We start from the raw sequence: 15,324 nt of genomic DNA, 5'->3' as shown, positions 1-15,324 counted from the left end.
ATCTGCAGCAGAGGTGCTGGAAAAATGCTAGCTTCCTCTTAGAAATAATTTAGAGGGGAAAGAGAAAGAGATTGAAGGGATTTTCATCAAAAATTACCCACAGAAATCTTCCAGGGTTGGTTTTTTTTTTTAAACCCAGAATGAAAACAACCTTCTGTGCCCACTCAAGTGATTTCAAAATGAAACCCCCATTTTGTTGGTAAAATAATTGCTTTTCAGTAAAAAAAATTAAATGTAGAAACAATATTTTATTTCAATTATTTATGAATTTATTATTCATGTTATGCTGGCATCCAAGACTGAAAGCTTTTGTGTAGCAGCGCAGGTCTGTTTCAGCTGACCTGAGTTAGCCTGTGTATTTTGGGATGGAGGCAAGGGAGGTTGTAGATTTGGTTCCAGAAATAATGAGGTAGGAACAAAAGCAAAAAGCGAAGGAGAACCATACTTACTCTGCATATCATCATGTAGACTTTACATGATCTAGTACAACCAATGCTATTTCTGGGTCATTTTTGCATGCACAAAAAATAATACAGGACCCCTGTTCTTATGAAGTTTAGTAGAGGTAAGGTCATTGAGATCTTAAGAGAAAAAACAGACTTTGTGATACTTCTTGCACTTGTCAGTCAGTTCTCTCAAGAACATTGCACTAGATTCCTGAACCAGCGAGCTTCTACTGTTACATATATACCTCTCAGATCCAATACCTCTGTATGCAGCCCTCTGGTCCTTGCAGTTTCAGATGGACTCAGCTTGCAAAATTTTACGCTCATTTCTGGATTGTATGTAGTTCATGATTGTGGTGATTTACAGGGGGAGCTCAGCAGTGGGAAGTTTTCTTAGTATGTCAGGTAGTATTAGTGTTTTAAGATTTTGGGAGCATTAGTGTTTTATTGTAGTATGAATGTTTGAAGGGATTTTTGCAAATAGAGGGTGCTTCATCTGAGACTGGGCTGATGATTAGCTCCTGCCTCCTTCCATGGGAATGTAGGAGATGCTGGTTCAAAGTTCTGGTCCAAACTGGGCACAGCAGTGAGTTGACTTTGATCCTCCCAGTTGACTGCGCTAACCAGTGCACCGCTTTTCTAGAGCTGAGTATATATAGAAGATTGAATCAACAGACAAGAAAAATAAGGAATTTCATGCCTCTAAATGTTAGGGCAATTCTTTGCAATGAATTACTGCTTGATTTAAAATCAGAACTCTAAGTGCCCTGCAGCCCACACAATTTTCTGGATCATTGGGGTTTTCTGGTCTCTGTATTGGTCTGTTTCCTTTCTACACCATCTCTCAGCCATACAAACTGTTCCCAAAAAAAGGCTTCTTTTTTCCTGTATCAAAACTGGTCAATTCCCAAGAAAACTTTCAATGAACTGGCATATGTGACTGAAGAACTACTTTGTTGAAAAATTCCCAGTGCTTCTAAATTGTGGGTTAGAAATTCCTCTATTTTAGGGGCCAAGTTAATTTGCTCAGGAGAAAGAAAAAGAAAGTGAGTCTTAGGATGCCAAGGGAGGTTTTTTAAATTATTCCAGAATGTTTAACTAAACCTTTAAAACAACTAGAATCATAGATTCATATATTTTGATTGGCCATCTGTATAATATAGGAAGGAAAAGTGCCAATGCAAGGAGTTTTGTGTTACTGAGATTTCAATCCATTGTATGCTGATTCAGCTGGCCATGGTGAGAGAGATACCTAGAGTATTAGATACTTTGCTTGCTCATTACTCCCTGAGATCTCTTTGCATGATTTTTTCAAGTATAGATTTCACTGGGATCTAAATAAAAGTATTTGCCCTTTCTGTATTCTAAATATACAGATCTTAATTATATGCCACTGTTTTTCTGTATGATGCTGTGTAAGTCACTTTCCTCAGTGCTTCAACCCCCTGCCTATGTAGTAAGTATTGCTGTTTAACAAAGTTTTGCAGTGCTAACTCCTGCAATGTTTGCAAGCTCTTCATGTTCTGTAGTGATGTTGCTAAATATAGCCACAGGTAGATGGGGAAGGAACAGATTTGCTGGGGGAAAAGGGCATCAGACCCTCCCCACTACTAATACCGGAGGCATACACTGTCAGTCATATGGTGATTTTGTGGCTGCATCCCTATAGACCTGCCAATCAAGATGGCAGCTGTTTTGGTACAAACACATGTCCTTCTGCATCATTGGGTCTTGCTCCCTGCTGTCCCTCTCTCCTGTGTTACTTACCCCTGGCTTCATTATGCTTGCTTCCACACTAGGTCACATTCAAGTGCTCTGTGGCAGTCGTGCAGGGGCATACAGCATTGGAAGGAGTGCTTCTCTTTGGCAAAGAGCACTTTTACATCTGCGAGTGCTTTGTGTTATCCACTCTAGAAGAAGTCTACTGTACACGTCACTGCTTGTCCAGGTGAGTCATTCTTTCCTCCCAGAGATCTGCTTGGTTAACTTCAGTATTGGCACGTGGATACCTAGAATTTGCACAGACTTTGTGGGGGATTTCAAGAGGGGTATTAGCAAAGTAAGAAGTTTGCCATCTTTTCCATCTGTTCACAGAATTGTTTAACATAACTAACATAGGTGCTTGTTCACAGACTTTGGAGGTGCAACAAGGACTCCCAGCTCCAACAGATGGAGATGGTGGGCAGTCTAACATATACGCTTCTATTTTTCAATTCTTTTATACTGTTGTTAATGTTTCTTTCTGACTGGCTCCCATCTTTTATTCATATGGAACAGTCATTACAAGAGCCTTTAGCTTCACTGTCTCATAAGGTTTTATTTGTTTCTCCAAGACAGAATCATAATTAATATTTGGCACACTGCTATCATCTTTGACTCATGATTTATTGAAACTGATCAATATTGAAAATGAGTCTGTTAGCTCTTTGCTCATACTGTGTGCTCATGTGCAAAGCCCAGTGGGACAGTGAGTAACTCCATGTTTTTACTCCCTGACTGTCTGCTCTACATCCGATTGTTACTAAGTCCAATATCAGTCAATCTGATCAGGTGACTTAAGGATCTATTGGACTGGGTCTGATAAAAGCTTAGGTTGTTTTTCTAAGGGATTTGCTATGGGCTAGGCTGTAGATAGCAATACATGTACACAACTAAAGTAATAATGAATTAATTGCTTAATTATTAGTTCCAATTAATTGCTGTTTATAATAGCTGTGTGTCCATACGATGCTTGCCCTTGACCCAGGCTTTCAGGTTCTCCCACCCAGCTCCTTCCCTTGCTGTTTCTTAGACTTCAGTGTGTGCAAAACGTTGCAATCTGCCTATTTGCATGCACTAAAGTAATTCCAAACCTACCCTTAGCCTCTGCAGGCTCTTTATTTTATTTTGGGAACGAGTACAAAATCTGCCTTCAGTATTTAGCTTTGTTTTCAATTCATGTATGCCCCAGTTGATCTTGCTATCTCTTAGTATTTTTATTCTTCTTTAGGGAGGACTTGGATCAGGACTGAGGGCTCTCCTGATCTTTTGTGTTTCAAATTAATTTTTCGTTCTTTATATTTTTTCTCTTCCAGCATCAGTGATCCATTTATTTTCAACTTATGTCATAAAGATCATGCTGTGGGAGACCAGATGTGTTCCCGTTATTCATATCATGATATAAAAGAGATACATCTGATGCGCTTTCTTCTGCAGGTAGGAACTAACATGCTCGGTCATTTGAGGGAAAGCTGCAACAGCAGTGATGACATGTGACTGAAAACTACATGCACAATTTTTACTAAGACTGCTGAGATTTCTTTGCTTGAGTCCCAAAATGCTTTTGCTCCCATCATTGCTTCATTAGCCTTTGGTAATTCAAACTCCTTCCTATATTCACCAGAGTGTTTAAGCACCCTCACTGGAGTGGTTGGCTCATTAGTTGTCAGGCTAAGAATGTTCTTCACAGTTTATCTCAATGTTTTTGAAAATAAGACTTGAAGTCAATTTCCTGTGTTTTGATGGAAGCTCCCAATAAGTGTCTACTTCCAGTAATACTCAGCTCCCACAGACTTCAGTAGTTTTGGACATCAGTGGATTATGGGTATGTGTAACACGCTTACCCTGGGCCTCTTGGAATAACTTTCAGGTTGTGCATGTGAGCCAATACATGAATCGTAAGTCAGAGCAAACGATTTGAATCCTCTGTGCCTTTAGCTGCACTACCCAGAAGCTACTCAATAACAGTGGCCTGGTACCCTTTTAGTTTTGTCTGGTTTAGATGAGCCTGTGATTCTCATCACAGAAGAGTTGTAGCTAGAGCTTCTTGCAGCACCAGAGCCTATACTTGCTCTAGAGGGTTTTGGTACAGGGTAATTCACAGATTGCATTTGACAAAAATACAGAGTTGTGAAGCAGCCATAATTAGTTACCTGTTATTTTGAATCCATTTTTGGAAGGTTGAGATTCAACAGAGAATTAAGAAATCATTTGGAAAATTCAAATATTGGAGAAAATGGGGCTGATAATTGTCTTATGTCATGTAGTATGGCACTCATCCATGACTCAGTCCTGTTTTATTTTATATTTAATTATGTATGCAAAATGGACGATGTTAGTAGGTAAGACTTGCTTCAGGGTATAGCATATCTCAGTGGCTAGGTCACTCTCCAAGCACGTATAGGAATGTTAAGTCTTTTTCTGAGTAACTGTATGAAGCTTATTTTCTTACACCACTGGTGAGCAACCTGAGCAACAGAACTATCACCTCTTCTTCTGTTCTGTGAATAGCATCAAAGTTGCCAGTGGAATCTTGCCGCCTTCTCATATATTCACATGTCTGTGTATGCATGGATGTTTTTAAACATGTGAAACAGAAATGTTTTGTGTGACCCAAAGTGAAAAATGGAGATGAGTAAAAACAGTCTTTGAATGGGCCTGGGGCAAAAGGCGGGGCTTGTTGGTTTGGGGGGGTTTTGTGTTTCTTTGATTGTGGGTTTTTTGGGGCTTTTTTTGTTTATTTTTGTTTATTTTGTTTTTTGTTTATTTTTGCTTTGTTTCAATTAATGAACTGAAAACTCAGGTATCTGTATCAGGCTCTCAAATTCTTGCAGTGGGACTCCAGTGAAAAAATATTGCTGAAGAAGAAAACTGATTACTTGTGCTTTCCCTGCGGGACAGGTGGATCAGCTGTTTAGGCAGCTACTGTGCCTCAGAGAGATGATTTCCTGTTCATGCACATAGCCCGGCTCAGAGCAAAGCACTGTGAAACCACGCGGCCCAATTCTGTAATGGCGACACTTGAGTAGACTTGGTTTGGAAAGCTGAGCTTCAGAGCAAATACTGCAAGATGTTTATTGTCATAGCTGCTCTTATATTATCTTTCTGCTTTATACTTCATTTGTGAATCATGTATGGGGCAGTTGCCATTGTGGTGTTTCTCTAGGTTTGTATTGCATCTGCCATATTTGGATTGAAACTCATGTCTGGGTTCCCAGACACTACAAGTTATTTATAGTTTTACTTGACTGACCTTGGGGAAAAAAGGACCACTCACTGGGTAAATAATAGGATTATATGGAAATGCCCAACAAAACAATGTGTGGAGACATTGTGGAAAGACGAGGGCAAAGTTTTCAACTTTGATTATTTAAAGCTTCAGTGAGAAATGTCATAAACTTCCCTTCCTCCTCTGCTGCTTCTAGTCAGGAGAAATTATTTTGGCATTTCTGTTGAGCTCACTATTTGTTTAGAAAGCAGTATGGTTGCCTTCTAAAAGAAACTCTTATTTAGCATCCCCTCTTCGTGTTATCTTTGTCACCTAATTAGAAGTTAATGCTACTAGTGCCCTGTTAATCACACTGAGATTTCAAGATAAAAATGCTTCAGAAGCAGCAGGAGGAGGTAGGTGATGGAACCAATATCTGGAGTTTGATTTTGCTTCAGAGAAGCATTTGAACTCCTAGTCAACCCAGTAGGAGCATTCCTACAGTTGGATAAATTGGGAATATTAGGCATATTTTGCTACACTTCTTCACACTTTTTTGTGAAGTGTGAAGCCTTTTGTGAAGCCTTTTTTTTTTTTTAAGCCCTGAAGAATTGGACAGGCCGTGATGGACTCTTTGCAGCACTAGGCTTTGCTCTGCAGCTCTTCACACTGTAAATGATTTACCTTTCCAGGAGATCGCCTTGGAAATATTCTTCAAAAATGGTTACTCCAGATTTCTTGTCTTCCATGACAGTGACCGAAATAAGATATTTAAGAGGTAATCGCTACTTCATAATAACATGTGAACGCCCAGGTGACACTCCTGATCTATCGCCCCTATTTATCCTGGCTTCAGATGTCTGTTGTGTGCTGCCCCAGAGGCTTTTTTCTTCAACTGCAGATCCTTGGTCTTTAACGGGTTACACTTAAGCAAAGCTATGAATTTTTCCTTTTGCTGACTTGTGAATTCTTTGGAGCATTATATAGCCATTGATTTATCAAGGGAGCTAATGCATGTGTAGGACTCTCTTAGCACCCAATGGTGAGTTGTATGTCCCTGCATCCCAGGAAATAGCAATTGTAGTTGTGCTGCTGCTTCTCACTGAGATGAGAGCGCCACCTCCTTCTCACCTCACAGTACTGGGTGAAAAAAGGTTTCTTCCTGCTTTTTTCCAACATATGAAGTGTCATTAATTCTTTAGGAATAAAATGTTTTTGTCTGTCTGACTCTGACTTTGTATCTTTGGTGTGGATTTAACTTTTAACAATGGCATTTTTGTTTAAAAAAGATTTCTCCTTATGTGCTTGTCTTGTTTGATGGAACTTGAATGTAAGACTATGAAGTGATGAATTTGCACTTTGTCTTTTGCTTTTCTTTTCTCCTACTGCAGTTCTGACCATTATATCAGGTTTACTTTCACTGTCCTTTACGCAGGAAAAATACTTCAATACGTAGTACTTCCTGTGATAAATTCTGCAGCCTGGACTGAGGATTGGTACTGTTAATTTCTAAACAATCATAGCAGTTCCTCCTGCTCCTGAAATCTCTAAACAGTTTCTAATGGAGCATTGCTTAAAAAGTCAATGCAAGTCTTCCTTTCTAAACTGGCTGCATAGTGTGGCTACTTAGAATCATCAGGTTCTGCCCCAGAGCCAGCTGCTTTGTTTAGCCCTTATCTTTGCTGTCTCTCAGCTCTGACAAACATCTTCTGGGGGAATCTTGCAGAGGCAGTTCAAGAGAATGTTTTGATCCTCAGCTGCCTGTGTTGCCGCTCAGCTGAAGGTCACCAAAGCTATGTATTTCAAGGGTTTAGTACGTCTGATATCATAAACGCCCAGTGAAAGTATGTTGGAACTGCTGAGACGTGGGTTGGTATTCCTTTCTGCGATTTCTGCTAGATAAATGTCTGAGTGGGTTCTCATTCTCTGGCTTTAATTAATAGCAACTTAAACCACCTGATCATAAGTCCGTAGCCCTATATATCAATTCAAGGCCCTATCTGGGAAAGAAACTGCTTTTATCCATCCCATAGGCAACTCCTTAATATTAAATGTGTGCTTTTGCTGTGTTGTCTTGCAGCTTTGTCCTAGGTTAGAGTCTCAGTGAAATGCTGTGGTGTCCTTCAGGAAGAAAGCTGCTGTCAGGACATGACATAGATTATATACATATGTAATGTATACAGATAACCATTTAAATAATTCTAATGTGACCTTTCATATCTCTTATAGATTTTGCTCTTTCCAACCTGCTTTGAAGTCGAAGGGGATAACAGAAGAGTCCCTGAATATAAGGTAAAACATAGGAAATATTGGATAACTGTAGATAACAAGTGCAATTGTGTGAATAAGTTGCACTTTAAAAAAAGCATCTAGAAATGTACCTATTTGTGCCCCCTATTTTAAAGAATCAAAGGTGTCCCCAGAACTCCAAAAAGCGTTCTAGTGTACAGCATCCACAGTATGAAGACATGAAGAACATGTTGAGTAGCTGACTGTGCATAGTTAATTAATAATTATTACCTCCTTAATATGACTTTATTGGTAAACGCTACACAAATGGTTAGTGTGGGAAAGAGACAATCAGTGAGGTGAGGTTAGAGCTAGTCCATAATGCTTCTGCGTAATGGTCTCTTTATTGTGTGGTTAGGACAGACAGTAATAGTTGTACACATTAATGTTTTGGCATGTTATAGTAACTGTGCAGTGGAGATTCCAACTTGTCCCTCAGATTTACCACTGCAGGAAAAAAAAGTTTTCTCCTAATGGGAGGTGATTGAGAGCATGTTTCATGCTGACCTTGAGTTACTTGCATACCTGTAACTCTTCTCAATTTGGATATCTGAGGAACACAACCATAAGTGCCTAATTGGTGTCCTCTGAAATAATAGCCTGGAGGCTGGAATGCTGTTGAGACCTGAGGGCCAGATTGCCCCTGTGAGTTGTTGTGGCCTGTGTCAGCTGTACTCTTCTTTTTAATTTTCACCCTACCTGTTGTAGATCATTACCTATCTTTTAAGTGAACATGTTCAGCCCTGAGTACCAGCCATCAGCTTGCAAAAAGTATCAGTGCAGTATGCAACCAGGTCTGGCTAGAGTCTAACCTCTGCCAGAGGTGATGGTTGACTCTATGGAACATGATGTGTGTTCTGTGTGGAGCAACCAATAAATCACCCCAGGGTTTCCTTTGCCTGTGCTTGCTGGGCGCTCAACAGGTGAGAATGTCTTGAGATAAGATGCACTATGGCTGCAGGAACTTTGCGCTTTAGCTGGGCTTGTGATTATTGTGAGAAATACTTGACTCATGTTTGGTCTCAGAGATTGAAGCAGGCTGTATGTCTAGGTCTAAAGTAGCCTGTCCTGAATCCCATAAGGCTCTGCCTTCAGTTTTACACCAATGGCTGAGAGAGGACCCTGTGCACCTTTTTCACTATGAGAATGTAAGGGGCCTTTGGTATAGCTTTAGCTGTGCCGTGTTACAGCATGAGCTGAAATAAAATAAACATAAGGTAGTGCCACTGCCTAAGTAACGATCCCAGAAAAGTTGTGCTTAAGTGGAAAGTTAGAGAAAATGACCACAGTGGGCATGCTTCCCTTTACCAAGCTTCAGTCTGGGAACTGAAGGACTGAGTTTACTTTTCCCTCGTTTGAATTCTGGAGCTGCTTCTGAGTTAGAAGAATTCAAGAGCAGCACCAGGGGCTCCTTCCCCATCTAGGGAGCAATGGCCGTCTTCCACAGCATCCCAGCTTTTCCTGCCCTACCTGAGACAGGAAGGCAGGCCAGACTAAGCTCTTTGCCCAGACACGCTATTAATAACTGCACAGCTGAAGCATGGAAAGAAGAAATTACTAGTTTGATGTATCATATGATGTTGAGGTAGTAGCATTTCTGGGAAACCCCATATCAGTTTTTCCACCTAGTCCATGGGAATAATATACAAGAGTTCTGACTCCCAGGGTCTACTGTAGCCATATAAAAAATGATAATGGGCTGTTACTGGACAACTGAGTACTTTGCCCGTGGCACTTTAGTCTTCATTTAAATATACTTAAATGTTTGCTGTCACCATATGTTACTATGGCCACAGCCAGCACCTCTTCTCATGTCACGCTTGACTGCTTTTATAATCTGCTCATTGCTTGTACCTGTATATTGCTGTTTGCAGGCTGTCAGCACGCTCTGCCCTAGGGATGTGATTTGAGCAAGTGAATGTGTGTGCTCAGGTGCACACGTGCATGCACACATGTGAACAGAAAGCTAAAAGTACTGTGGGGACACCAGACCTGATTTCATCAATTCACCAGCTGACTCTTGGATCATAGAAGAGGATAACTCTTCTTCTCTTAGTCACTGCTTAAGTGATATGCCCAGGACCCTTAAAAAGAACAATCTTTTCCCTACCCCTTCTCCCTTCTGTACTTTCCTTGGAGGGAGGCTCGGAGGCAGACAAAACACAATGACTATAGGTACTGATGCTGATTGTGTCATGCAAGTTAGAGATCACTGCACCCAGGCATATGTCATGGTTTAACCTCAGCCAGCAACTGAGCACCACACAGCCGCTTGCTCACTCCCCCCTCCCCCGGTGGGATGGGGGAGAGAATTGGAAGAGCACAAGTGAGAAAAACTCGTGGGTTGAGATAAAAAGTTTAATTATTGAAATAAAATAATAATAATAATGTAATAATAATAATACACAAAGCAAGTGATGCACAGTGCAATTGCTCACCACCCGCCGACCGATGCCCAGCCAGTCCCCGAGCAGCGGCCCCCCCGGCCAGCTTTCCCCAGTTTATGTACTGAGCATGACGTCACATGGTATAGAAAGTCCCTTTGGCCAGTTTGGCTGTGCCCCCTCCCAGCTTCTTGTGCACCTCCAGCCTTCTCAGTCGGTAGAGCATGGGAAGCTGAAAAGTCCTTGGCTAGTGTAAGCACTACCTAGCAATAACTAAAACATCGGTGCGTTATCAACTTTGTTCTCATCCTAAATCCAAAACACAGCACTGTCCCAGCTACTAGGAAGGAAATTAATTCTATCCCTGCCGAAACCAGGACAGTATAGCACCCAAAATCCCAGCGAACTTGCTTATGCAGAGTCTGGCCCCTTGATGGCAAACAGGATCACCGGTTGTTTAGCTCTAAGCATTGTGTTTGCACTGCTCAGTTACTCCTGAGCATAACATTTGTGTCTGCTGCCTCTGCTGAATTGGAACGGGCTCATGGTTCCAACACTGACAGTGCCTATCCAAGATTCTCCGAGGGGTTGGTGGCAACCACCAGCAACAGAAGGTTCCCAGGTCTGTTCCTTTTCCTCCAAATGGTATTTACTGAGACTAGTTTAATTGTGTCTCACCCTATGAAAATGAGCAGAACTAATGTTTGGGCTCAGTGGTGGGAGTGGAGTTACTAGAAAAACCTTTCTGTTTGAAGATTCCTTCCCTGGACACGTGCACACACAAAAGACCAAAAAAAACCCAAACAAACCCAAACATGGAGAATACGTTGTAGGAACAGGCCCAGATGGAAATAGTCCTTCCTTTCCCAAATGCACCCTTTCCCAAATATACATCTGTTTTAGTTGTTTTGGATTTCGTTTTAGAGACCACACAGATCTGCTCATTCTAAAACTGAGTAGATCTTTAAAGGAAGAGAACTGCAGGAAAAGGGAGGAGGAAGGAGGTCAGCTTTTTATTAGCTTGGGCTGGACTTCATGGGACATGGTCTGTGGAGTGCCTTGGTATATTTCAGGGATGTTTGCCTCTTAATCTCCATTCTTCTTGATTATCCTTTGCAGAGGAATTGGGTGTGAGGAGTAAAGGGAAACTTGGCTTCTTTGAGGGGCTGGGTGTCACGTTCTTTAACTCGTTCAGCTTGTCCTTCTCATCCTGACACATCTTCAGGCAGGAACAGCACAGGTCTTTCTCTTGTACTAAGTAAAGTGTTTCTATGCGTTTGATGGAGTCAGAATGCTGCTCTTCCTTTGTTGAATCTGGGAAAGGGTTTCTTTTTGCATTCAGTTTCTTGAGCTTGGGGAGCTTTTTCACACTGTTTGGGATGGTGGTCAAGGCATTGTCAAAGAGACCTATCTCCTTAAGTTCCTTCAGGGCCCCAAGACTAGTGGGAATACTGTCAAGACAGTTCAAGCCAAGGTTGAGAATACGCAGGTTCTTGAGAAGGTTCAACTCTTCTGGCAGATTTCTGGTGGTCAGCTTGTTGTTGCATATATTCAAGTAGAAAAGGTTCTGAAGCGTACCTATTGCCTCAGGCAGCTCCTCGAGCTGATTACTATGCAGGTCCAGCCAACGCAGTTTCTGGAACTTCTGGATGCTACTTGGAATCTTTTTTAACATGTTTCTGCTCAAATCAAGTTCATCCACATCAGCCAGTTTCAGAATGCACTTGGGGAAGGTGGTAATACCCATCTTGCTTAAGTCAAGACGGCGCCCTCCATCAAAAGATATCCGGATGGAATTTTTGGCAATTTTCAAGGTGATCTTCCTCCCTTTTTGACCTTTTGCTTTCCCCTTGGCCATCTCTCAACTGTGAGACAGGCAGGCACACCAGACTCTGTGGATGAAGTGTGGGAACTCCAGTAAAGCCTTTGAAAGCAGTGGCTGTTACTCCCTAATTAAAAACAAAATAATCACATGGTTATAAATTAACATGTGACTGCTGGACTCTTCAGCAGTCTTTTTTTTAAGGTCAGGACTTTTCAACCCTGAAGCTCCAACTCTGAAAGTTCTTCCCAAAAGTATTCTGAGCGGGTGAAATTCTAATAATTTACAATATTATTTTATTGCATTGTAACACCTATATTGCATTACAGGGTGAAATTACAAGTGGGAGAAATTTTCTGTCTTTCATCCCTAGATACTGATTTGAGCTCAGCATGTAACGGAACTGAATGAAATGTGTTGTTATTCATCAGCCATTTGAGGACCAGAGCAAAACATATTGTGGGCCTCAATCCAGTCCTTAGGGACTGCACTAAAAGAAGCTATCCAAAATTGTACTTATTCTACCAGACCAACAGGTTGACTTCTTTACAGGCCTGGCATCTTTTGACAGGTTGGTTAAACATCCTGTTTAATGGACCTGAGATTTGGGCTCTGGACGCTATTGAAAGATTAAATATTTAAAGCAAATGATTAAGAGTCTTGTTTTAACCAGGACCTCAGGAACATAGTGGGCTCCCAGATTTGCCAGAACTGCTTGCAGTTCACACATCACCTGCAGAGCAGACTGCAACAGGGCGTCTGTGTCAGTGTCGCTTAATGACATGTTAAACCAGGCCTTGGTAAGTGTCTCCTGTGCTTTCAAGGACAGACTCTGGATACTCTAACTTTGTCTTTCCATCCATGCTGTGGGATAGATGGACTCCCACTGCAAAGGTCCCCTGCCCTCGACAAATGCCTGTAGGTCAGACTTTTGACCCATGCTAATGCTCAGCATGTGCTATGTGCTTTGTTGAATTGAGGCCTGTATGAGTAGTCATCCACCGTAGTCTCAGGTTTTGTGAACTGTCTCTCTAATCAAAGGTCATCAAATACAGCTGCTAATTATGGCTAGTGACAAAGGAAATGGGCTGATTCCCTGGAAATGGATAATGTCCCTCTCAGCCAGAGTGCAGAGAGGAGCATGGGTTACAGCTGGCTAATCTCAGGATGGTCCGGGTGCTCTGGCATTTAATTGTGAAGAGGCAAATTGCAGGTTTGATGAATGATTGTTTGGGACAAAATATGAATTTGTCTACAATACATTTCCCTATTAGAAAGGCTTCATTACAAACCCTTCAGGCTTTTTGGCTACTCATTAATCATGTGCAAATACATGAAGGGGAAGCTCAGGCTACAACTAAGGCGTTTCAGCTCCTTTTCAATTACATGCCATAACCAAAAATAATGCAAAAGCAAGGGGGATCTCTGCCAGTTACCACCCACCCTCCTGGGAGCTCTGTAATGAGGCAGATGCATCAGAAATCCTGAAAGCAGCACAATGGGGTCAGTCTTGCCCTGAGGATATGTTCCAAAATTATTTTATATAAAAATACTTAAACACAGTTAAATCTTTCTGTGTTTGTCACTCCCACATTTCTGTCTCTCACCAGTACTTACAAGGCCATATTATCATTATATCTGAAGGCCTCTCAATCTTTCCTGTGTTTAACCTTACAGTGCCCCAGGGGCAATATCAATGCTATTCTTTTCATAGTGTAGACTGGTAACTGAAGCAAAGTACTCTTCTTACAGTGGAAAATTAAGCATTTTTTCCACCTTTGTTGATGTTAGCTTAAATAATTTGCCCAGGAGTGGGTAGGAAGTTCTGGAGATCACAACAATAGGGTTTTTTTTTAATCACAATTCACTCATTTTAAGGATTTGATGCAATATTCTTGTTGGCAATTCTGTGAAGATAAAGTTCAAGCTGCATGGGAAATGCCAGAGCCCTACTGCTGGTACAGGACACCGAGTCCCTCACTGGTACATAGAGGGTGACTACCATGCTTCAGAAAAAGTTCTGCAGGGCAGCTTCCTTATACTTTGGCAGGATGGAAAGAGACTTTGTTTCCTGCAGTTGATGTGAACCTAGTGACTTTTCGGTCCAACTTTCTTTTTGTTTGAATTTTGTGTTGGATGAGTTGACCAAAACGTTCAGTGCATTTTGATCAGTGAAGTTTTTCAGCCAAGTATGCCTTTAAAAAAAATGAAAGGGACCCTCAAGGAAAAATACATATTTTTTCTAAATTCAAAATGATAATTTCTTTTAAAATGCTTTTTAAAACATCTTTAAAACTCTCAGAAAGAAAACATTTTGTTCGGTTCCTAGTAATTTTTTTCTATTACTTTTAATTTAAAATCCAATGGGGAAACATTGATCCAAAACAGTTTCCTTTCTTAAAAATAGCAGCTAGCCCAAAAATCAGCCTGTTCTGCAGCTGCCTGTTAATGCTGGTTCCCAGTGCTGGTGTCCCTCGGTGCTGTGCGTGCCTGGGAGCACTAGAGGGAGCCTGGTGTAGAAGGTTGAGTGATGGAGGCTTGTCAGGAGTAACAGTACAGATTAACCTTTTGGGTTTGGGTACTTCTCTGTCAATAACCCTTGCCAACTTGTTACAAAGTTTGAACAGGGACATTTCAGATTTTTAAGAAGTCCAAACAAATAGATCAGTGTAATTTTCCTGAAGACAGATCTCTTTGCATGATGCACTGGATAATGCACAGACTTCAAAGAGATTTAACCACCTCCTTTAGTCAGATTTTTTTAAAACCCTACTGTGGACCTCTAAGATGCACTGATCGGGAAAACATGAGTCCCTAGGGAGTGCTCATGTGTTCCAAGTGCTATTTCCTTTGGGTTAAAAGTGAGAGCCACGTTTCAAACTTACAAAAGGTGATTTGCAATCCCAAAGATAGGGATTAGCATTAGAGGTCTGCAGAAACACCGCAGTGCACCAGACAGCTTGAAGGGGATGAATAACTCTCTTGTCTCTGCATGCTTGTAAACTAATTATCAGTGTTTCACAGGGCTGTAGCTGGAGATAATGGAGCTTACTTAGCCACGTCTCATTTTCTTTAGCTCCACATAAGAGGGCTCCAGTTCTGTAGCCACTGATATTAAAAATTCAGGAATCGCAGGAGCCCTCCTTGCTGTAAATGTTAATTATGCCTGTTCGATCTCATGCTCGCACTGCATCTCCTGGGATAGCAGAGGGAGAGGTACATGTGTTGCCCTAGTACCTAAGAAATGATGATGACAAGAGGGAACTCTCTTTACTCATTTTCTCTAAACCCTCACCCCACTGCCAGGTTCACCCTCTGAGTTGCTGACAAGCCTTTGCCCAAGGGTGGCTGTGCTGCATTTCTATGTGATAAGGTCTTGCTGAACAGGACCTTGACTAGAAAACTCTCTCCCTTTTT

The 15,324-nt window shown here is 41.4% G+C and overlaps 2 protein-coding genes across 2 annotated transcripts in view; one reads left to right on the top strand and one right to left on the bottom strand.

The window, feature by feature from the left end:
• The window catches only part of WDFY4 (WDFY family member 4), a 144,312-nt gene that overhangs the window by 88,611 nt on the left and 40,377 nt on the right, over window positions 1-15,324 (top strand). The window contains 4 exon segments of the mRNA XM_009320630.1: window positions 2,246-2,394; window positions 3,521-3,641; window positions 6,105-6,190; window positions 7,642-7,704. Of these exon segments, the coding sequence (XP_009318905.1) occupies window positions 2,246-2,394; window positions 3,521-3,641; window positions 6,105-6,190; window positions 7,642-7,704 (419 nt within the window).
• On the bottom strand, window positions 11,155-11,943 carry LRRC18 (leucine rich repeat containing 18). The gene has a single exon (XM_009320456.1). The coding sequence runs from the start codon at window positions 11,941-11,943 to the stop codon at window positions 11,155-11,157; it is 789 nt and encodes a 262-aa protein (XP_009318731.1).

The sequence above is a fragment of the Pygoscelis adeliae genome, unplaced genomic scaffold (genome assembly GCF_000699105.1).
Source record: "Pygoscelis adeliae isolate BGI_AS28 unplaced genomic scaffold, ASM69910v1 Scaffold190, whole genome shotgun sequence".
Lineage (NCBI taxonomy): Eukaryota > Metazoa > Chordata > Aves > Sphenisciformes > Spheniscidae > Pygoscelis > Pygoscelis adeliae.
Note: the sequence above shows the minus strand (reverse complement) of the source record. Positions and strands in the feature narration are given on the sequence as shown.